This window comes from Panthera tigris, chromosome C2 (genome assembly GCF_018350195.1).
Source record: "Panthera tigris isolate Pti1 chromosome C2, P.tigris_Pti1_mat1.1, whole genome shotgun sequence".
Lineage (NCBI taxonomy): Eukaryota > Metazoa > Chordata > Mammalia > Carnivora > Felidae > Panthera > Panthera tigris.
In genome coordinates, this window is record NC_056668.1 from 157229249 (window position 1) to 157251777 (window position 22529).

At 45.4% G+C, this 22529-nt stretch overlaps 2 protein-coding genes across 2 annotated transcripts in view; one reads left to right on the top strand and one right to left on the bottom strand.

Moving 5' to 3' along the window:
- ZNF852 (zinc finger protein 852) overlaps positions 1–22529 on the bottom strand; it is a 77695-nt gene that overhangs the window by 19525 nt on the left and 35641 nt on the right. The window contains exon 5 of the mRNA XM_042956414.1: positions 13701–13757. Within this exon, the coding sequence (XP_042812348.1) occupies positions 13701–13757 (57 nt within the window). The remainder of the gene's footprint in view (positions 1–13700; positions 13758–22529) is intronic.
- On the top strand, positions 1997–6585 carry LOC122230542. The gene is given in 2 exon segments (XM_042956409.1): positions 1997–6392; positions 6395–6585. Coding segments are annotated over 2 exon segments (4548 nt in total). The 5' UTR covers positions 1997–2035.

Consider the following 22529-nt stretch of genomic DNA (forward strand, 5'->3'; position numbering starts at 1 on the left):
CATTTCTCGCTTCTGTAAACCTGCTTGCTTAACACATCCCTCCCCTTCCCCCTTCCCCCTTTTTTTCCCCCCCGCCACAAGTAACGGACAAAGCCTTCCCGCCAAAGGACAGACAAAGGACGCCCAATCAGAGAACAACAAATGTCCTTACTTTAAAACCAACTAATCAGGCCCCTCAAAATTTGAAACCTCCCCTGTGCTATTTGTCTCTGTCTATAAAAACGCTGTACCAACCCTTATCAGGGCCTCTTAGCGTCACCGGCAACGAGTGCGCGGAGGTCCAGGTTCGAACCTGCAATAAACGACCCTTGCCGCTTGGCTTTGACTTACGACTCTGGTGGTCTCTTGTGGGATCCACGACTTTGGGTATTACATTTGGAGGTCCCACCGAGATTTCCCCTGAGCCCACCAGACTTCTGGTCAACGGGTCGTATCTGATTCCGATCGATCGGTAAGTAAGCCGGCTCTAACGTTCTTCCTTTTCTCTGATCTGTGTTTCTTCTCTGGAGAACCGGTTCTGTCTGGAAGCTGGTGTGACCCTGGCGGACGCGCTATAGGGCACCCAGCCGGGGTCAGTTGGAGACGTCCACTGACACAGGGGGCCTTTCTGGCCCATCGGGGGGGCCTTTTTGGCCCATCAGGACTCTTTTCTGTGGGCCACTCACGCCCAACGCGCTTGCGAGTTAACCACTTTCACTTTCTCTACGGACTTCCAGTTTCTCTGTATAAATTAGTCCAGAGTGCTAAGAAACATCTCTAGGCACCTGAAAAACCAGTAGGCATGCCCATTGTTATCCGTGTTCTGATGTGATGTGTGTCTGTGTGTCTGTCTGTTAAATTGACTGGAATGATTGTTGGGAGTCAGGGGCACGCGCCTGACTTACCCTATGTGTAGTCCCACGGCGTAAGCTACGGATTCGAGTGGGCTCTAACCTGATTTCCGCAGCGATCCTCATATGGCTTAAGGCGGTCAAAATTTTTGATCCAAGCAGGGGGTTTATACCTGCCCGCCTATGCTAAGAGGCACCTAAGTTCCCGCGAGGGACACGGACAGGCGAGTACGCGAGTACTTCTGTGTCAGTCTAAATGTATTGTCACCCCTGGGCCCTTGTAATTACCGCCATCCTAATCATAATTTTCTCTGTGGGGCTGGCCGAAACGGCACCAGAAAGTCGGAACCGCTGCGAAAGATTCTTGTTAGTTTTTGTTTTTCTTTCATGGGTCGGATGCTTTATTGGAATTAAGTGTTTTCTCGGCTAATCAGAATTAATTATTCCATCCTTTGTTCCTCTCTCTCCTTCCTCAGCTCCCTGCGGCTTTTCTTCCCGCCCCTCCCCTCCGCCCGGGGCCCAGCCAAGCCTCCGGGAGTCTCACCCTCAGAGGTCGCCTGCACAAACTCCTCCACTGCTAGTTTCAGCCACTTCAGGGCCCCCTCCGTGCCACCCCCTGGCCAGCGGCACCCCCCCGCATCCGTGCTGCCCGTGCCCCCTTCCCTTCTCCTCTTCCTCAGAATCATAACATGGGCCAAACGCAGAGCACCCCTCTTTCCCTCCTCCTCACCAACTTCAAGGATGTAAGAGCTAGAGGACACAGCTTAAGCCTAGACATTCGCAAAAGAAAGTTGATCACCTACTGCCGCTCTGAATGGCCCACCTTTGGGGTCAATTGGCCTACAGAGGGAACCTTCTGCCTCCCTGTGGTCCTTAAAGTAAAATCAAGGATTTTCCTACCAGGGAAAGAAGGTCACCCAGATCAGAGTCCCTATATTCTGGTGTGGCAAGATTTAGAGGAAAATCCACCTCCTTGGATGGCCTCTTTCTTAACAGCAGGGTCATGCCAAATCCTAGCGGCTAAACCTATCAACCCTCCCAAGCCGCTAACTCCAACTGCACCCCCTGTCCTCCCCGACAGCCAAGATTTACTTTCTCTCGACCCTCCCCCTTACCAGATTCCCCCCTTTATTCCATAAGCTGCCCCCATCCCTGCTCCTGACCCCACTCCCCCTGCGCCGGCAGAGCCTCCCATAGCCCAGCCGATGGAAGAACTAGAGAATAGGGAGGCTCAACCTGCGCTCATGCCTAATGGGGGCGAAATCCAAGGGCCAGCTGGACGCACCCATAGGCGGGCCCCACATGAGCCAGGACTCCGCCTTCCTGACTCCACCATAGCTTTACCCTTACGGGAAATAGGGCCTCCTGATGATACGGGGAACCCCCGACTTCAATACTGGCCCTTCTCTACCAGTGACCTGTATAACTGGAAAACACAGAATGCCCGATTTTCTGATAACCCTAAAGATTTAATAGCTCTCCTGGACAGCGTTATGTTCACCCATCAACCCACCTGGGATGATTGTCAGCAACTCCTCCGAATCCTGTTCACCACCGAGGAGCGAGAAAGAATTCAATTGGAAGCAAGAAAGCTGGTGCCTGGAGATGACGGCCAACCCACTGCTAACCTTGATCTCATTAATGCAGCTTTTCCCTTGACCTGACCCCCACAGGATGGCTGGGACTACAACACGGCAGAAGGTAGGGGACGGCTGCGCATTTATCGCCAGACTCTAATGGCGGGTCTCTGGGCTGCTGCACGCAAGCCCACTAATTTGGCAAAAGTGTATTCAGTAATACAAGGTAAGACAGAGAGCCCTGCCGCTTATTTGGAAAGATTAATGGAAACCTTCAGACAGTATACCCCCATGAACCCCGAGGCCCCCGAAAATCAAGCTGCTGTTGTAATGGCCTTTGTAAATCAGGCAGCCACTGATATTAAAAAGAAACTCCAGAAACTAGAGGACCTGGAGGGAAAACAGATTCAGGACTTACTCCGCATTGCCCAGCATGTCTATAATAATAGAGAGACTCCAGAGGACAGGCAACTTAAAGCTACCGAAAAAATGACCAAAGTCCTGGCCGCTGTTGTCCAAAAGCCCCTGGATAAAGACCAATGTGCCTATTGCAAAGAAAAAGGCCATTGGGCCCGAGAATCCCCTAAAAAGAAAAAGCCACGTCATAATCAAAAACTGTGGCAGCCAAAAACCACACCCGCCCTCGTCACTCAAGATGCAGAATAGGGAAGACGGGGTTCAGATCCCCTCCCCAAACCTAGGGTAACGCTACAAGTGGAGGGGAACCCAGTGCAATTCCTAGTCGACACAGGGGCACAACATTCGGTCTTGATCAGACCCCATGGAAAAATTTCTAAAAAATCTTCCTGGGTCCAAGGGGCTACCGGAATAAAAAAATATCCCTGGACTACCCAGAGGACTGTGGACCTAGGAAATGGAAAGGTCACCCATTCCTTCCTAGTCATCCCCGACAGCCCCTGCCCCTTATTAGGAAGAGACTTACTCACTAAAATGGGGGCCCGGATTCATTTTACGCCAGGGGGCCCCCAAGTGACTAGCCCTCACAACCAACCCATGACCATACTTGCTCTAAGATTAGAAGATGAATATCAACTCCATCAGGAGCCACCCTCGAAAAGTCAAAACATAGAGCCCTGGCTCCAGCAGTTTCCGGAAGCATGGGCTGAAACCGGGGGTATGGGGTTGGCTAAACATTGCCCAGCTCTATTCATAGAGCTGAAACCGGGGGCAGATCCAGTTTGGGTCCGACAATACCCGATGTCAATGGAGGCCAGAAATGGCATCACGCCACATATCTGTCGCCCCCTAGACTTAGGCATCTTGCGTCCCTGCCATTCAGCCTGGAACACCCCCCTGCTGCCTGTACGAAAACCTAACAGTGCGGACTACCGTCCAGTACAAGATCTAAGAGAAGTTAACCGCTGAGTCATGGACATACACCCAACAGTACCCAACCCCTATACCCTCCTAAGTGCCCTCAGCCCAGAAAGACAATGGTATACTGTCCTTGATTTAAAAGATGCTTTTTTCAGCCTGCCTCTGGCCCCCAAAAGCCAAGAGCTCTTCGCCTTCGAGTGGTCCGACCCTGAGAGGGGCATAAATGGACAACTCACCTGGACCCGGCTCCCCCAAGGATTTAAAAACTCACCCACCTTATTCGATGAGGCACTTCACGAGGATCTGGGTGAGTACCGGAATCAAAACCCCGAAGTGACTCTCTTGCAGTACGTCGACGATCTTTTAATCGCCGCTGAAACTGCCGAAGCTTGCTTGCAAGGCACCAGGAACCTCCTCCGGACACTTGGTGCCCTGGGGTACCGGGCTTCAGCAAAGAAGGCCCAAATTTGCAGGTCCGAGGTAACCTACTTGGGGTATCTGTTAAGAGAAGGCCAGCGGTGGCTCACTGATGCACGGAAGGAAACCGTCCTCCGCATCCCCCGACCCACAACGCGAAGGCAGGTGAGAGAATTCCTGGGATCGGCCAGGTTCTGCCTCTTGTGGATACCTCGGTTCGCCGAGATGGCTAAGCCTCTTTACCTGGTCACCCGAGAACAGGCGCCCTTTGAGTGGACCGAGGAAACTGAGCAGGCTTTCCAACAAATTAAACTCGCCCTGTTGTCGGCGCCAGCCTTAGGGCTCCCCGATGTCTCCAAACCCTTCCATCTCTTCGTAGATGAAAACAAGGGGGTAGCCAAAGCAGTGCTGACGCAACTCCTTGGCCCATGGCCCAGGCCCGTTGCCTATCTTTCAAAAAGACTAGACCCAGTAGCGGCTGGCTGGCCCCCTTGCCTCCGTATGATCGCTGCTACAGCTCTAATGGTAAAGGATGCTGATAAGTTAACTATGGGACAAGAGTTACATGTTACAACCCCTCATGCCATCGAGAGAGTCCTCAAACAACCTCCTGACCGATGGATAAGTAACGCCCGACTGGTTCACTACCAGGGACTATTATTAAACCCCCTCAGAATCATTTATGCTCCCCCCCGAACACTAAACCCTGCCTCCCTGCTACCAGACCCGGACTTAGATACCCCTCTCCATGACTGTGCTGAGATATTGGCACAGGTTCATGGAGTTCGGGAAGATTTACAGGATCACCCTCTACCAGACGCCGAGGTTACCTGGTTCACTGACGGCAGTAGCTTTGTACATCAGGGTCAAAGGTACGCAGGGGCGGCAGTCACAACTGAAACTGAGACTGTTTGGGCAGAGCGTTTGCCAGCTGGCACCTCTGCCCAACGGGCTGAACTTGTGGCCTTAACCAAGGCACTGACTCTGGGAAAAGACAAGAGACTAAACGTGTATACCGATAGCAGATATGCTTTTGCTACGGCCCACATACATGGAGCTATATATAGAGAGAGGGGACTGTTAACTGCAGAGGGGAAAACTATCAAAAACAAAGAAGAAATATTGGCTCTTTTAAAGGCACTCTGGCTGCCTAAACGACTAGCCATCATACATTGCCCAGGCCACCAAAAACCGATCACACCGGTGGCCATAGGAAATAATTTGGCTGACCAGGTGGCTCGAGAGACAGCCTTACAGGTGGACTGTGCTTTAATGACCACCCTACCAGACCCCGGTTCAGCTAGTTTACCAGAAAATCCCGCCTACTCTAAAGAAGACCTAAACTGGATCCAAAAATTACCTTTAACTCAGTGCCTTAACGGATGGTGGAGAGCAGCAGACTGTAGCATAATTCTCCCAGAAGAAATGGGAAATAAAGTCTTATCCAAGATGCACCGAGCCACTCATATGGGCACCAGAAAAATGCAGGACTTAATAAGACATGCTAGGATCACCATTAGAGACTCCAGGACAAAAATTGAACAGATAGTTGCTAGCTGTAAAGCTTGCCAACTAACTAACGCTACCAACCACGGGAAAAACCCTGGCTCCAGGACCCGCGGAACCAGGCCGGGAGCCTATTGGGAAGTAGACTTCACCGAGGTAAAGCCTGGAAAATATGGATATAAATATTTATTAGTGTTTATAGATACCTTTTCAGGATGGACAGAGGCCTTCCCCACCAAGCATGAGACTGCGCAGGTAGTGGCAAAGAAAATGTTGGAAGACATCATGCCCAGGTACGGATTCCCTACCCTAATAGGATCAGACAACGGACCAGCATTCATTTCAAAGGTAATACAAGGGATAGCTCAGTTTACTGGGGCTGATTGGAAACTACATTGTGCATATAGACCCCAAAGCTCAGGACAGGTAGAAAGAATGAATAGAACTCTAAAAGAGACCTTAACTAAATTGACCATGGAGACTGGCGCTAATTGGGTAGTCTTACTCCCCTACGCTCTGTTCAGGGTGCGGAACTCCCCTTACAAACTGGGATTAACCCCCTTTGAAATCATGTATGGAGTCCCCCCCCCCATAATTCCCAACCTACAGTCTAATGTGTTAACTGAATTTGATGATCATAAACTTCTTATTTCCCTGAGGGAACTCCAGCACACCCACCAGGAAGTTTGGCCCAGACTGAGAGTCATTTATGAGACCGCCCCCCCCCCCCCGAGCCCCATCACTACCGACCCAGAGACTGGGTATACGTGCGGAGACATAAGCAAGAGACCCTCCAGCCACGGTGGAAGGGACCCTACATTGTGATCCTGACTACGCCCACCGCTCTCAAGGTCGATGGGATTGCTACCTGGATCCATTACACCCATGCTCGACCAGCTGATCCCTTTGCAGTTTGAGAAGACTTCGTGTTGGAAGCCAACACAGCCTGGACAGTTGACCAGAGTAAGACCCATCCTTTAAAATTAACTCTGCGCCGAAGACCCAGACCAGCTCCTGACCCATAATGACCAAAAAAAGAACACTCATCAGCATACTCCTACTCACTTTCTACGGACTGATAAGTATTGCGGGCAACCCTCATATCCCCTATACCTTAACGTGGGAAATTATTAATTTAGAAACTCATGAAGTCTATAATACCACCACTAAATCAGATACCCCCTTAAATTCTTGGTGGCCCGACCTATATTCAACCTAGAAGATGTAGCTGTCTCCATGGGATTACTCCCTCATCCCTCTGACCTTATCCTTACCCCAGGGAAACGCCAACGCCGAGCCCCTGCACGCGTATATGGGTATAGACCTGGGGAACGAGAAAGTCTAAGCCAGAGGGGATTTTATGCATGCCCAGGGTTCGGACTGAACGCTCGCACCACATGTGGAGGAATTTTAAGCTACTACTCTAAGTCCTGGAGTTGTGTCACTACCAATGATGGAAGCTGGAAATGGAACGTAAAACCCCATTATATTGACATGAAATTTGCTAGCCTCTGCCCCAAACACAAGCTATCCAGAACCTCTACCTGTAACCTTGTCCGCATTAAATTTCTAGAAGATGGGAAAAAAGATACTAGATGGACCTCTGGACTTAATTGGGGAATCTATTTATATTGGGGGCCACCCTACTATGCAACTGTTATTCAGATAAAACTAAAGGCAGAACCCAAGACTCTACCAACCCTAGTAGGGCCAAACCAATCAGTAGGGCCCCCGAATAAGCCCGATCCTACCCAACGGCCCACAGATAAGAGCACTAATCCTTCCAATTCTCCGTCCACTCAAGCAGTCCCTATAGTCAGGACTACTTCAAAAAAAAACCCCTCCCACACTCCCTCCCACAACCCCTCCATTAACCCTGGGGGCCCGTCAAAAATTCAAACCCCATTTAGAAATGACCCCTTATGGACAATGATAAATTCCACTTATCAGGCCTTAAACCATACGAACCCTAAGGAGACAGAAGCTTGTTGGCTATGCTATTCTATACAACCTCCATTTTACGAGTCAGTAGCAATAGTAGGAAACTATAGCACCACAAACAACTCAGACTCTTGCAATTGGGGACAGAGAAGACCCGGCCTCACACTACCAGTACTTACAGGAAATGGGACATGTATAGGAACAGTGCCAACAAAATATAGCCACTTATGCATAAATAACAGAAATATATTCAATACTTCAGAAAATTGGATTATTCCACCAGATAACTCATGGTGGCTTTGTTCTCATGCGGGATTAACTCCTTGCCTCTATAAAGATATGTTCAATCAGTCAGAATTCTGTATAATGGTAATTGTGTTCCCAAAAATCATATACCACACAACTGAGTATGTAGACCAGACGTGGATAGCACCCAAAAGAGTAACTAAGAGATAACTCATCACTGCAGGGGCTCTAACTCTAGCCACCATATTTGGACTCGGGGCCATCGGAACAGGGACAGGGATCTCAGCCTTAACAATACAAAACAAGGGATTTAGTATACTTAGAGAAGCAGTTGATAAAGATATAGAAAGAATAGAGACTGCCATCACTTCGCTTGAGAAGTCCCTAACCTCCCTCTCGGAAGTAGTTTTACAAAACAGGAGAGGAATAGACCTGCTGTTCTACAGCAAGGTGGTCTCTGTGCGGCACTAGGAGAAGAGTGTTGTTTCTATGCTGACCACACAGGAATAGTAAGAGATTCTATTGCCAAGGTCCGAGAAGGGCTAGCCAAACGAAAAAGAAAGAGAACAGGAGGCAGGGTCGTTTGAATCCTGGTTCAATGCGTCCCCATGGTTAACTACCCTGCTCTCCGCTTTACTCGGGCCTCTGGCCATCCTGCTTCTCGCTCTCACGTTAGGCCCCTGCATCATAAACAAAATTATTAATTTTGTCCAAGACAGGTTCAATGCTATACAATTAATGGTCTTACGAACTCAGTACCAACCGCTCAAGACATTACAAATAGAAAACTAAAGATCCAAGATTGGCTCTTTAGGCACAAGAAAAAGGGGGGAATGAAAAGAACAGCCCTGCCTTAGTTTAAAGCTAAGTTCTCTTTTCTGCTTATTATGGATCTTTGATAAGAAATACAATTGCTGAGAAGTCTGTTTTGCTTGCTGTTTGCTACGAGCATTGTGAAACCTTTCCTGAATGTAACTCACTATGTAATAGAGTAAGTTGTGAAACTTCCTAAATGTAGTCTGGTGTGTAATAGAATAAGTGACTGTACATGAACTAACCGGCATTTCTCGCTTCTGTAAACCTGCTTGCTTGACACATCCCTCCCCTTCCCCCTTCCCCGTTTTTCTTCCCGCCACGAGTAACGGACAAAGCCTTCCCGCCAAAGGACAAAGGACGCCCAATCAGAGAACAACAAATGTCCTTACTTTAAAACCAACTAATGAGGCCCCTCATAATTTGAAACCTCCCCTGTGCTATTTGTCTCTGTCTATAAAAACGCTGTACCAACCCTGATCAGGGCCTCTTAGCGTCACCGGCAACGAGTGCGCGGAGGTCCAGGTTCGAACCTGCAATAAACGACCCTTGCCGCTTGGCTTTGACTTACGACTCTGGTGGTCTCTTGTGGGATCCACAAATTCGGGCATTACATCTGCCCGGCTGCCCTCCAGGCCTCCGCCCCCCAGGGAAGACTAGGATCCAAAACTAGGGGGGCAAAATAGCGAGCGCCAAGATCTAGCTGACCGGTTCTGGCCAAAGGGAGAGCTATTATGGGGGCCGCTCGAGACTCCAGGAGGACCTCTTCTCCCCATCACACCACATCTAGGGATACTTGCTGATTTCCAGCCACAGGCACACAAACCTGTGCCTTCCCATGCCCCCCAGTTATTTTTTCCTGAACAAAATTTTAATCCTAAGTGCATTTTAAAGATCTTTCTGGCTTTTATTCAGCAATTCCCAAATTGGGCAGCATCCAGTCTAGCAGATAGAATGGAAAGAGCTGGAAGAAATATACAATGCTAGAGATTTCACAGGCAGAAGGGAACAGGAAAAAATTAGATGAGGCAAAAAGGTAGATTGGTGATTGCCGCGTTACTTTCCTTAAGGGGATGCCAGGGTTTCATCAGGTAGATTACCCAACTAAAGTAATCAGGAAATTCTTGATTGACTTGTTAAGGACAGCGAGCCCCAAATGGAGTCCCTTATGCTAAGAAAAATCTTCAGGAGCCCGCCTATGAGGAAGGAAAACCGAGACAAATCTTTATTTAGGTTTGCAAACCAGGAAGGGCAACTCAACTCAGTGGGTGTGCCCATCTGAAGAAGACAAGGGGAGATGGTATTTTTAAGGCTTAAACCCACACTGGGAGAAAATTTTCACTGGGCATGGGCTCCTCAGTGGTTGGCTGACCTTTTTTTTGCTCAGTATTGTGATATGGGAGGACTTTTCAGGTGTCTAACCCTCAAGATGCTTATCATGATTCCAAGAAAGTTCTGCTCTTCTAAGGACTCCACAGAACAGGGGCTGTTGCAAGATGGAGTCAACCCCTTCCCTGGCCCCCTCTCTTCTTCCCCCTCATGTCACTGAACTGAAGTTAGTTGCAGTTTTGGCTGTCCCGCAAACAGAATCTGAAACCAATCAGGAATTTCCCGATCCGCATATGGTAGGTAATCGCTCTGATAAGAACCCCTGCCATCCCCAGAAGAAAAGTAGCCTTGTAATAACCAATCCACCTGTTTGTCTAGTGTAACATTCTTGTTTCTGTTCCCTTCTGTCTATGAAATGTATTGCCTTGTACTGCTCTCTGAAGTTTCTTTCTATCTGCTAGACTGTATGTTGCCCGATTTGTGAATCACTGAATAAAGCCAATTAGATCTTTAAATTTTGAATTTTGTTCTTTAACCAACTGGTTTCAGATTCTATTTCTGGGAGACCAAAATGCAAGTAAGTTACCAAAACTGTTAAGTCTTATTTTGGTGATGGGGGGAGGGAGGAGGCGGCGTAGCATATGCAACCCCATTTTGGTCCTGTTGTCTTGTCTTTAACAATCACCCCATTTTAGTCAGACTCTCAGCCTAACTGAGAGATGTGAACAAAATTTAAGACATTAATGCACTACTCCCAGCTATACCACTCTGGAGTTCTCACGGTTTTTGTTGAATCTCTGTGTGGTAATCAAAGGCCACAATGTCAGGTTCACATTCTTTAAATTGATTATTCTCTCTGTTACTTTTCTAACTTGGAAAAAAATTTTTAATGTTTTATTTATTTTTGAGAGAGAGAGAGATGGAGTGTGAATGAGGGAGGGGAAGAGAGAGAGAGAGAGAGAGAGAGAGAGTCAGACAGAGAGGGTGACACAGAATCCAAAGCAGACTCCAGCCTCTGAGCTGTCAGCACAGAGCCCGACATGGGGCTCAAACCCACGAACCGCGAGATCATGACCCAAGCTGAAGTCAGAGACTTAGTTGGCTGAGTCACCCTGGTGGCCTGTGACTTTGTAATATTAGGGAGATGATTTCCTTAGTGGTTAGTGGATGCAAGCATGCCTTTAAAGCTTTGAGTGAACAGAGTGCATCAGGGGGACTACTATGGTTACCAAAGGTAGAATACCTCCCAGTGTCTGGAGTGCACTTTGGAGTCATGGTGCTCAAGACACAAACCAATCAAGGTCAAATAAATGACCCAGTGAGGAAGACCTCACTGAAGGAGTCGCTTTCTTAAACCAATTGGCTGGGCGAGTGATCTTATTGTAGCTGAGACTCACCCCTCCCTAGAAGCATTCGTCCAAGTGCAACCAGTAGTGTTGGCTACAGCACAAGCACCTCCCTGCAAAGCTAAAAGGTAATGAAGGGCTATTCTAGCATGGGGAACAACTCTGGCCAGAGTGTTTAGGGATTTTTGTTGGGCAGTTCTGCATTAGCAGTAGATTCTGGAATATCTTCAAGAGTTAAGTAGAGGTTCATGATCATAGCCTCATCTGCACTCTAGCTCCTAGAGATCCACCAAAAGAAGCAAATTCTGAATCGTGAATGCTTTCTGGCAATTCCTATTTGTTTCAGCAACACAGATTGAGGGAAATTGACCAGTGAGGTGTTCCAGTTTCATAGTTGGCAGTTTAGGGGTTCAATTAGATAACCCCAAAGGCACTGCCCGGTTAAGTGCCAGCCATCTAGGTACTCATAAGCCAAAGAAATATGCTTTTCCTCAAAACCACGACAGACAAAAATAAATGCTGCTGGGACACACGCTGCTCCCATCAAAGTATTATTATTAATGAATTTATTCACTAGGACTTTTCATTTGCCCAGTTAACCATGGATCAGTTAGGCTTTCACTGCACTTGGGAAGGTAATTTCTTGTTCTAAAATAAAAGATAGTTCTAAGCTCTTTGGAGAGTGGGTGCATGTGGAGAAAAGTGCAGTTCTAGGCCGGGAGCAGTTTGGGTTTAGATAATCATTAGAACGTCATTGTAAAAATGTACTATACTGATGTTTTCAAAGTGTCCCTGCCTGTCTCAGTCCATACAGTTATGGCAGAAGAAAGGTTAAAGCAAAGGCGCTGGATGTTCTGGACTCTGCCGGTGGCTTCGGTTGCAGTTTATGGTTTCATTGGGAATGGAAGAAAAACTGGTCACAGGGAGGACCAGGGGGGCTCCGGCATCAGGGACAGATGGGAGGGTTTTGATGACAAATAGAGCAGTCCGAAAGGTTATCCCCTTTAAGAGTGGCTTGGGAGATGTGGGTGATGCCATCTCTCCAAGCCAATGCCAACATGAAAGAGAGAAAGAGAGAAAGAAAGGCTTTCATGTTTGAGGCTAGTGAAAGTATGAATTCTTGCTCTGGTGTCTTGAAAGGAAACTGGCTACCACATGAAATCATCAGCTTCCTGGGCAACTTGGCTTCAAGGTCACCAGTGCAAGAGGAGGACCAAGTGTCAGGAGGATCTTTTCCAGCTGGGAGATGTGTGCCCCAAAGTTCAGTGCTTTCTAGTTTTTCAGAAGTATTGGTTATCAGGAGCACTTGGTAATGTTCCCTTCCAACAGGGCTCAGGGACCATGTTCCTCTGGGGGCTTTTCCAAAATACCAAATCATGAACAAGAGGATAGTTTGAATTGGGGATATGGAAGAGATTCTGAACCTGGTGTTGAGAGGTTTTAGCATCAGACACTGAAAGAGAGGACCTAGGCCGGCCGACTCCATTTTGTTCTGTGTCCTCCATCTTGAGTGACTATGTCTCCGACATGGCCCCCTTCCTGAGAAAACCGCAGAAAGAAATTCCCATTCTAAACCTCAGACCACGCCTCCTCCCCTTGAGTAACTTCCCACTCACCCGTTCAAACTTCCCGTTCAAACCACGCCTGGTAACCTGCGTAATGGGACTTGGACCCTTCCTCAGCCAATCGGTTAAGGCCACGACCATTACCCCACCAACTGCCCCCAGATCCCTATAAAGCCTTTGTGGTTTTAAAACTCTCTCTCTCTCTCCAACATCTCACCGCTGAGTCGGTGCAGGTAGGGGATTGAGCTCGAGCTAGCTCGAATAAAGGCTCTTTGCTTTTGCATTGGACTGGGCTCCCTGGTGGTCTTTGGGGATCACGAATTCTGGGCATAACAACACTAGACTTACAGTACAACAAGGGATCGACAAAAGGTTGTACACCAAAAGACATTGGTCTACTGGTGACTATCTCACAAAGAGGGTAATGCAAAAGTCAGCACGGCCAGAGGCAACACCTCAGGCCAAGGGAGTCCAGCAGTTTCAGTGAGTCTGGAAATTTTTGAGATTGGTGATTCCATTTGTTCTTTCAACTTTGCCTGATAACTGAGAGTGATAGCAGCAGTGACAGTTCCAAGAAGTTTGCAAAGCTTTAGTTACAGCTCATCTGATCTTCAAAGTGAAGTGGGTGCCTCAGTCACTAGATAGTGTGAAGGGTAAACTCCAGGTAGGAACTGCATTTGCCAACGGTTTGTTTTGCCACTGTGAGTGTGAGGGTGTCATCCTTTCAGCAAGGGAAGGCTTCAATCCATCCAGAAATTATATATACAATAAGAATATATTAATAATCCATACCGGGTGGCATTTGAATGAAGGTGCTCAGATGGTTCAGAGGAAGAAGGTCTGAGGACTCTGGAAAGAAAAATAATTTTTCCAGGTTAAGAACCTGACAGGTCAGACATAAGACACTGATGAACAGTTTTTATAATTTTTTAGAAGTCTGTCCACCAGTATTTATTTATGGTTTGAGTCATCTTAGCTGCACCACGGTGGTTAAATGAACGCAAGAACAAGAAGGTAGGGTTTGCCAGGGAGTCAGCGTAGGGGCTTAGGGTAGGCTCCCACAGTGTGCCAATTCGGCATATTTGAATATTTTAGCAAAGGTTACTTAAGAAACAATCAGTTCAAGGACACTTAGACACATCTCTGTCCTCCTGAAAGCAGGAAACAAATCTCCCATATGAAAAATAGCCTCCCTATACTAAGAAGTAGAAAGACACCCTTATCACCAGTGATATGGACTTTAAAGTGGAGAAAGCTGTAGAAATAAACCTTGTTACTTTTTCACCAATCTACTTCCTCAGCTCAAATTCATTTTGCTTTGAATTCCTTACCAATTAAAGCTTCCAAATACCTGTTTTCCTTATCCTGTAAATTCCTCACTAATTTATCATCTCTTTATCTAAAATGTGTAAAAATTGCCATCTTGGTCATTTCTTTAGGTCTCAATTTCATTATTGGACCGCCAAGCACACACAATAAAACTTTTGGTTTTCTCCTGTTAACCTTTCACATGTAAATTTAATTCTTAATCCGGCTAGAAGACCTTGAGGGTAGAGGAAAAATTCTCCCCCTCTTCCACTAGGAAGAAACAAGCAGCCATGTTAAGTCTCCCATAGTCCCAACTGTTCATTCCATTTACAAACACTGTTTGCCCATTGTGATTTCTATGACTCGGGAGCACATGTCACAAGACCTTCAAGAGGACAAAAGGCAATGTCGAGCTCAAAGGGTCAGGGTTTTTTTTGTTTGTTTGTTTGTTTGTTTGTTTGTTTGTTTGTTTTTTTCAGAAGCAAGAATTGACTTCATCCCCATATGCCAAAACCTTTATAGTTTTTGTTGCTACTACATGAAAGTCAGTTGGGACATTTCCCTAAACTCATTTTCAGTCCTCTTTGTGTGAGCCTCAAATTGATGACAGTAATTTCAGAAAAATAAGAGAATAGCAGCAAGGAATCATTTGCTTACTGTCCATTTTTCATTGGAGTCCCAGTGGATGTGAGAAAACCTTTTTGTTTCCGTTAACATCCAAAAATCATGGTTGATCCTAAAGGCATACCAGCTGTCATTATAAATATTATATCAATAGTTTGTTCTTCAGATAATTGGCATGCTCAGGTAAGGGTGTATAGCTCCGCTTGGTGGGCTGATTTAGCTTGTGGGAGCTTTCCCCTCTCAAGTAGTTCATATTGTGTAGTAATAGAATAGCCAGTTTGGAAAGTCCCTTTTTCATTTTTACAGGATAACCTATTAACAAATAAAATTAGATCGGGATTCATCAAAGGAGTGTGTCATAAATCCAGACTTGGTATCACAAAATGGGACATGATTACCTTTCTGTCATGGGGTTCATTTTCATCAGACAAGGACAGGATTAAGAATGTTGCAATGTTGCATACTAACCTGTATGTTAGTAGTGAGAGCAGAAGGATCTCATAGGAGGTTGGTCTGCATGCAGAGAAATGATGAGTCAATTCAGAATTAAGAAGACTTAGGACGGCATGTGGAGCTTGCAAAATAAACATTATTTCCTAGGACTAAATCCATGGAAATGTTTACTAACTTTGCAGCTTCAGTAAGGCCTTAAGGCAATTGGGATGGGCACGAGCAAGTGAATCAAGTTGTATGATATAATAGGCAATAGGCCTATTCTTATCAGCACGCTCTTGTGTGAGCATTCACAGGGCTTGATTATCTCTCTATTGCACAAAAAAGGTGAAGGCCTTTGAATAGTTAGATAGCCCTAGGGCAGGAGTTCTTATAGTGCTTTTGTAAATCTTATAATGGCCTGCTCACTGCATTTTCAGGAAGGTCATAGAGTGGAGAAGTTGATAGAGAAAAATCAGGAACCCAGAGTCTATGATATCCAGCCAGGGGTAGAAATCCAGAAAGCTACTGCCGATCATGGGCCTAGAGAATGCTTGAATAAGCTTAAAATTATCTTTGGAGACAATTGGATTCCTACAGCACTTACATTATGACTAGGTAAATCAAGTCATTTCTCCGTACAGACTTCCTGTTCTTTCTCAGCTAACTGTTGCAGCAGATAAATGGAATCTTATACAGATGCTTCTTTGGTAACTGAGCATTACAGGAGATAGTCTACATACTGTAGAAGGGTTGATTTCCCAGGGAACTGAAAGAGACTTAAATCTTGATGGGCCACTTGGGAGAAATAAGGGGCCTCAGTGAACCCTTGAGGCACCACTGTCCAGGTATATTACTGATTATTCTAAATAAAAGCAAACAAGTATTGGTAGCTGAGGTCTACAGAAATGCTGAAGAAGGTTGAACATAGGTCTACAACAGTGAATCATTTTACATCTGGTAGTGTTGCATCCACATGACTCCTGAAACAGAATGCTACGGGCACCAGTGACAGTCACAACACAGTTTATTGCAATTGAGAGGCAAGGCCGACCCATCAGGACTGACACTCTTGATCAGAGTGCGGCCTTGAGCAGCCGGGGTACAGAGTTTTTATAGCCGACCACATCATCTTATCATCACCTGGGAACAGAACAAAGAAATAGTTCCCAGTTGGGGGTGGAAGCAGTTCAGACCTTAAGCCGCAACCAGTTGACCTCCTTGACCCTGCCTCTGGCCCACTTTTTCAAAGTTCTCAACATGCCCTTGCCCAAATCCAAACACCAATCCAGTTGATTTCCCTTGAACTTTTGTTCCCTTGATTGATAGGACAGGCCTGTTATCTCTTAACCTACAGTGTCAAAACAAAGCTGTTATTTCTCAAGGCTACAGGTTAGCCCTACATTACAATTTAACCTTTACAGTAGGACTTGTGACAACAGGGTGTTAGGGTTTGGAACAACTGGGAAAGGGGAATAACTCTATATATTTTTTCCCCTAAATAAAGTTCTGCACTCAACATGGGACTTGAATTTGTGACCCTGAGATCAAGAGTTGTATGTTCTACTTGGGGTGCCTGGGTGGCTCAGTCAGTTAAGCATCTGACTCTTGATTTTGGCTCAGGTGATGATCTCATTGTTCATGAGTTTGAGCCCTGCATCGGGCTCCGCACTGTCAGCGTTTAGGATTCTTTCTCTCTCTCTCTCTCTCTCTCTCTCTCTCTCAGTCTCTTTCTGCCCCTCCCCTACTCTCTCTCTCTTTCTCTCTCTGTCTCTCTGTCTCTCTCAAAGTAAATAAATAAACTTAAAAAAAAAGATTTGTATGCTCTACCAACTAAGCAAGCTAGGTGCTCTGGGAATAACTATCTTGTTTAATAGCTCTCCAGCCTTAGACAAATCTCTATCCCTACCTACAATATTTCTGGACTGGCAAAGTTGATATGTTACAGGGGCTGGGGCAGGGAATGATTAGGCCCTGGGCAATTAGGTCTTCTATTAGCGTGAGGTCTTGTATGGCTTCAGATTTTAACAGATATGGAGATAACTTGGGAATAGTTTTCATTAAGTCTCTCTGAATTTTTATAGATTCTGTTTTTTTATTCTCCCAATGTCAGTATTAGAGGTCTCCCACAGATATTTGGACACCTCGATTAAATTAGGGATATTTTGCTGGAAATTCTCCCCCTGCTTATTAAGCCTGGATTGTAAGGAACATTAAAACATCAGCTTTAGGTTAGTCAGGATATTCTAAGGTAAGCTCTATATTAGGGGCAAAAGAGATCTCTATTTTATAGACTGATGGGAGCTGTATCATAGCAAAAAGGAATGATTTCAGTGAAAGTTCTTAGTCATTTGTACTAGTTGAGATAAAAACTCTCCCTGAATTTAATTGGATACCCATCTATGGAGATTTTTGTCATTGTTGTTGTTTTATATCTTTGTTTCTTTCTTCTTTTTAACTTAATTTAATATTTATTTATTTATTTATTTATTTATTTATTTATTTATTTTTACTCTGAGGGATTTGTTGGCCTATGAGAGATCAGGTTTCAAGCAGAGTGCAGCTCTGGTATCAGAATTTGGCAAGGTTTTCTATTGATTTTAATTTTAGTTTCCCCTTGGCTGTTTATGAAAATAACTAGCAGCAGTTTACTGGAGAATCCTTCGAAGTCCTGTCACCCCTGGGAGGGGCCCATATAGGGCCCTTCTTCAAAAGCAGATATAGGGGCATTTGAGTTCTTTGAAGGATTTGCACAAAACCTTTGGGGGCAATCTTTTTCCAGTGTCCCAGTTGATTATAAATGAGACAACATGTCTGGGTGTTTTGATGATGGACCCCTAGGAGGGTGCAATGGGAGAAGCCCAGATATTGTTTTAGGTTTCTGGCCTTACACCTATTAAAACTGTAAGGACACTAACTTAGCAGACCTTTGTTAACAGTCCATTCCAAGATCCTTTCAAAGTGCTCAGCTATGGTCACAAGTTCACTCAGACCTGTGGCTTCCCATACTATTTTCTGCCTTGTAATCAATCCACTAATCCTAGGAGGTATTACATCTACACATAAGGCAGCTGGAGCAGGTTGGGTAGTATCATCCATTATATAGAAACCAGAATGCTATAGGAAGAGAGTTCAGACATGCTTTAGTCTGCCTCAGATTCAGCTTTCTTTGGTTCACAGGTTTGATAATAGACCAATCAGTGCAGGCAGGGAAGATGCAAGGAATGGCTTTTAAAATATCTGCTGCCATATTTTGCAAGTGTTTTCTGATCCATAAGGAGACCACGTTGCAGACTGAGAATCTTGAATATCATTCTTGGGGTTATGTCATTCTGCTTCCTGTCTCCTTTTCTGAGCTTCACTGTATGCACAAACTGGTAAAAATCTGGAAGTCCAGGATCATAGGCCCTAATGAGAACTCTAAATTCTTCAGAAAACTTTAGGGGATCCTATCTGGGTTTAGGAAATTCTTTAGGGCCTTTAGTTCAGTCTTCGACCAAGGAGAGGAGAGAACTGAAAATGATCACCAGTTGGCTCAGTGGTCTAAATTTTATTTTTGAGGTGGGGAGGGGCACCAGGGAGAGGGAGAGAGAGAATCCCAAGCAGGCTCCACTCACAGTGTGGAGCCCAGCGCAGGCCTCGATACCATGTTGGTGATCTTATTTTAAAAGATAACTCTTTCATAGTCTCTTCAAAGTGGAACAGCAATTCAAATAGAGGATTAGTAGATTGCGAGTACTCAGGTACAAGTCACATCAGTCTTACAGTCTTTGGTTTCAGGGACCTCTTGTGTCTTTAATTTTTATTAGCCTTTTGCAATGAAGCTATTTTTACATCTGGAAGCCTTTTGGAGGCTTCTACATACCAATCAACATAGGTATTCCATTCTGTTTGATTTGGGAACCCTTGCTTTCAAGTGCTCTTCTTAAAAGAATGACCTAACTGGAATGTTCTCCATAATGGCCATTACAATTCTAGGTTGTCTTTAGTAAGATTTTGCCATTTTTGTAGAAATCTATAGCTTTTGGGACCACAGTTCTTAGAAGCAAAGTAAGCAGGTGTGCTTGAAGGTAGAGCACTCAACTCTTCAGAATTTGAGGAGCCATCTCTTTATTTAAGCCCCGAATCTCTTAAAGCCAAATGAATACCTAATTTGGATGGGCTGGGAATTTTATGGTGGTAACTTGTAAAACACACGTTTCCTTGAGATTGACAGATGCCCTAATGTCAATCTAAGCCATTCAGTGACCAGCACAGGAGTCTCAGAGTTAGGTGACAGGTGTGCTAAGTGTTCAACCTACACCCACCAAATTTACAGTTTTGGCTTCTAGGATTCCCATAACAATAGATCTATTATTTCTTTACCTTATGTGCATATTAGCTGAAACCAACAATAACCAACGACATACAATTGTGGATACCATCAGTAACCAAAGAAATGGTACTATAGACTAACCAAGGGCTAGGGACTAGTATGCATTGTTGGAGACTCCTGTCAGCCTAAACTAACCCATTAGCCCCAGACTGGAAAGCCATTAAGGCTAGAGAGTTCCAACAGAAGGGAAAGAGAACTCGGATCTGAGAAAAAAATGACTCATGGCCTTCGGAAACAGAAAGATGGAGAACTAAGGGTTCACAGGCACCAAAGCCTTTCCCATTGTCCACATGGCCATTATTGGTCTCCTTTTGATCCCATCCTTATTGCCAAAACTGCTAAAGAACAAAATTTGGGGTGCTTGGCTGGCTCAGTTGGAAGATCATGTGACTCTTGAGAATACTTTTTTAAAAAAAGAAAAATTGATAAGCTTTAAAAGAACAAAACTCAACAGAGTAAATTTTAAAGGTCTTACTGGCTTTTATTCAGCAATTCATAAACTGGACAGTATCCAATCTAGCAGATAGAAAGGAGCTCTGAAAAGTTACAAGGCAAGAGATTTTATAGGCAGGAGGGAGCAGGAAAAGGTAAGTTATACTAGACAAAAAGGGGAATTTGGTTATTCCAAGATTACTTTCCTTATGGGGGATGGGGGTTTATCAGGCAGATTACCTAACCTAATCAGGAAATTCCCCATTAACTGATTTAAGAATCCATTTCTGGGACAGCCAAAATTGTAATTAAATTTGGTTTTGTGAGTTGGGCTTAGCATAAGCAACTCCATTTTGGGCCTGTCATCGTGTCTTCAACATTCCTATAGGTGATTTCTAGGGAGGCTCACCTACTGGATGAACAATGGCATCATATGCCAATATGTGGAATCCTGGGAAAATAGGTTTTGGGGTGGAGTGGCCATGTGAAGAAGAGCTGAAGCAACATCAGCCCACTGCCCAGCCTCTGTTGGAGCAAATGTCTTCTATCGACAGTGCCAGCAACCTGGAGGATGTGTAGGCAATGTCATAAAGGCCATCTGCTACCTTTGGGGGGTATACTACAAGCTCCTGTGCCAAGGAGCCTGGTAGCTATTCTGGTTATCTCTGGTATATGCTTTCTAGTGGCAGGCTTCAGCATGTTGCCACTTGATCTTTCAGTAGGAAGGATGTACATCTGTGCCGAGGCTCCACTCCATCCATCTGAAACACCCCAGGATTCTTTTCAATGCTCCAGTCACCAAGGATGGCAACAGAGAATGGAGTCTGATACTAGAGAAAGGGTGATGATGTGGAAGAGAAACAGATGGCATGCTGAAGCAGGGTAACTGAGGAGAGTTCAAAGATGATTTACAAAAGGCAGATGGCTTAAGGAAAGTTGACATGGTGGTATAGAACTCCAGGGCTAGCAACCACTTTCAGGAGAAGGCTAATTGACAGAAGCTGTGGCCTTCAGTGAAGGGGCATAGCCAACCCATGGTCGAGTACAGAGGGAAGTGGAAGAATAAGTATTTTGGACCTGACTCTCCTTCTGATCTCCTGCCAGAGCCTGGCACTGGTTTAACCCAACTGGAAGCTGGAGGGCAGTCCAAGGTCAACCTCCCACATCTTGGGACAGGGTTGGGAAGGACCAAGAATGAATATGGAGTGGCAACTGGAAAATATCTGTGCATTGAAACTGTAGTAGGTGACTGATGTCAGCCTTCTATGACCATCTCGAGTGACCTCAAGGAGAAATCAAGAACAGGAAGAAGCAGAAAACCAGTTAAGCAGAGATATACAAGCAATATTTTTAAACAACCAGATATGATAGAAATATAATGTACTAAGATGACCTAAGGGCCTTTCTCGTGTCTATGTGGAAATCAGTAAACCTTAGTTCTTACAACTGTAGTAGATTACACCTTGTGAAGCACAAGTGTTTGGAGAGCTGTTTACAAGCATGTATACCCCTTTCCCTTTTTTGTATATAATATCCCCCATAGCTAACAAGCTTTGGAGCAGTTCTTCAGAGCAATCTGAAAGACCGTTTCCCAGGCTATAGGCTTCAGTAAAACAACGAATAAAGCATTTATTAACCTACTTTGAGGTTGGCTTTCTTTCAGTCGACATATCCAACATAACTAAAAAAGAAAATGGGAACAACTTACCACTTGTCAATGCCTAATTTCTCTATTACTTTCCTTTTGAAATAATAATCTTAGAAAACTTGACTCCAGGAGGCAGGTGGTACCAGGTGGGGGGCGCGGGCAGATTGAATATTTACAACCACCCATGGAATGAGTTTTGAGTTTTGTCTGTTTGAGAATGAAATGTTCCCATCATAGAGGAGCTTGAGAAGGTTCTCTGTGTTTGGGGTGTGCTTACTGGATGTTTTACAACATGACTAGGCAGTCAGCACAGATGACACCCAGACTGATGTGGTGGAACAGATCCATCAGAGTGGCCCCACCGGCAATGCAAAGCTGGCAGCAGCCACTGGGAGAACAGCTCTGTTTTGAGATCCTGCACAGTGTTTGAAGCTCAGCCCACTTCTGCCAGCACCCGATTTCTCTGAGAGCCACAGCATGGAGCCTGTAGCAATGCCTCCTCTGGTCAGACTCCTAATCTCACAAGCTCTATTTCCTGAGTACTTTACCTCCTTACAGATTGGGTCAGTGTGATTGGTATGAGCTCTAGGTAGAGCTTCTCCAATTTTAATGTGCATATGGACACAAATCACCTGGGGTTAACTGGTTAAACTGTAGATTCTAACTGAGGAGGTCTGGGAGGGGCCAAAGACTATTTCTGACAAAGTCCCAGATGTGTCCATGTTGTGTCCTATACGAGGCTTTGAGCAGCAAGGTACCATGTCCATCATTGGCTCTTAACTTGCTGCCCACTGTATTATAT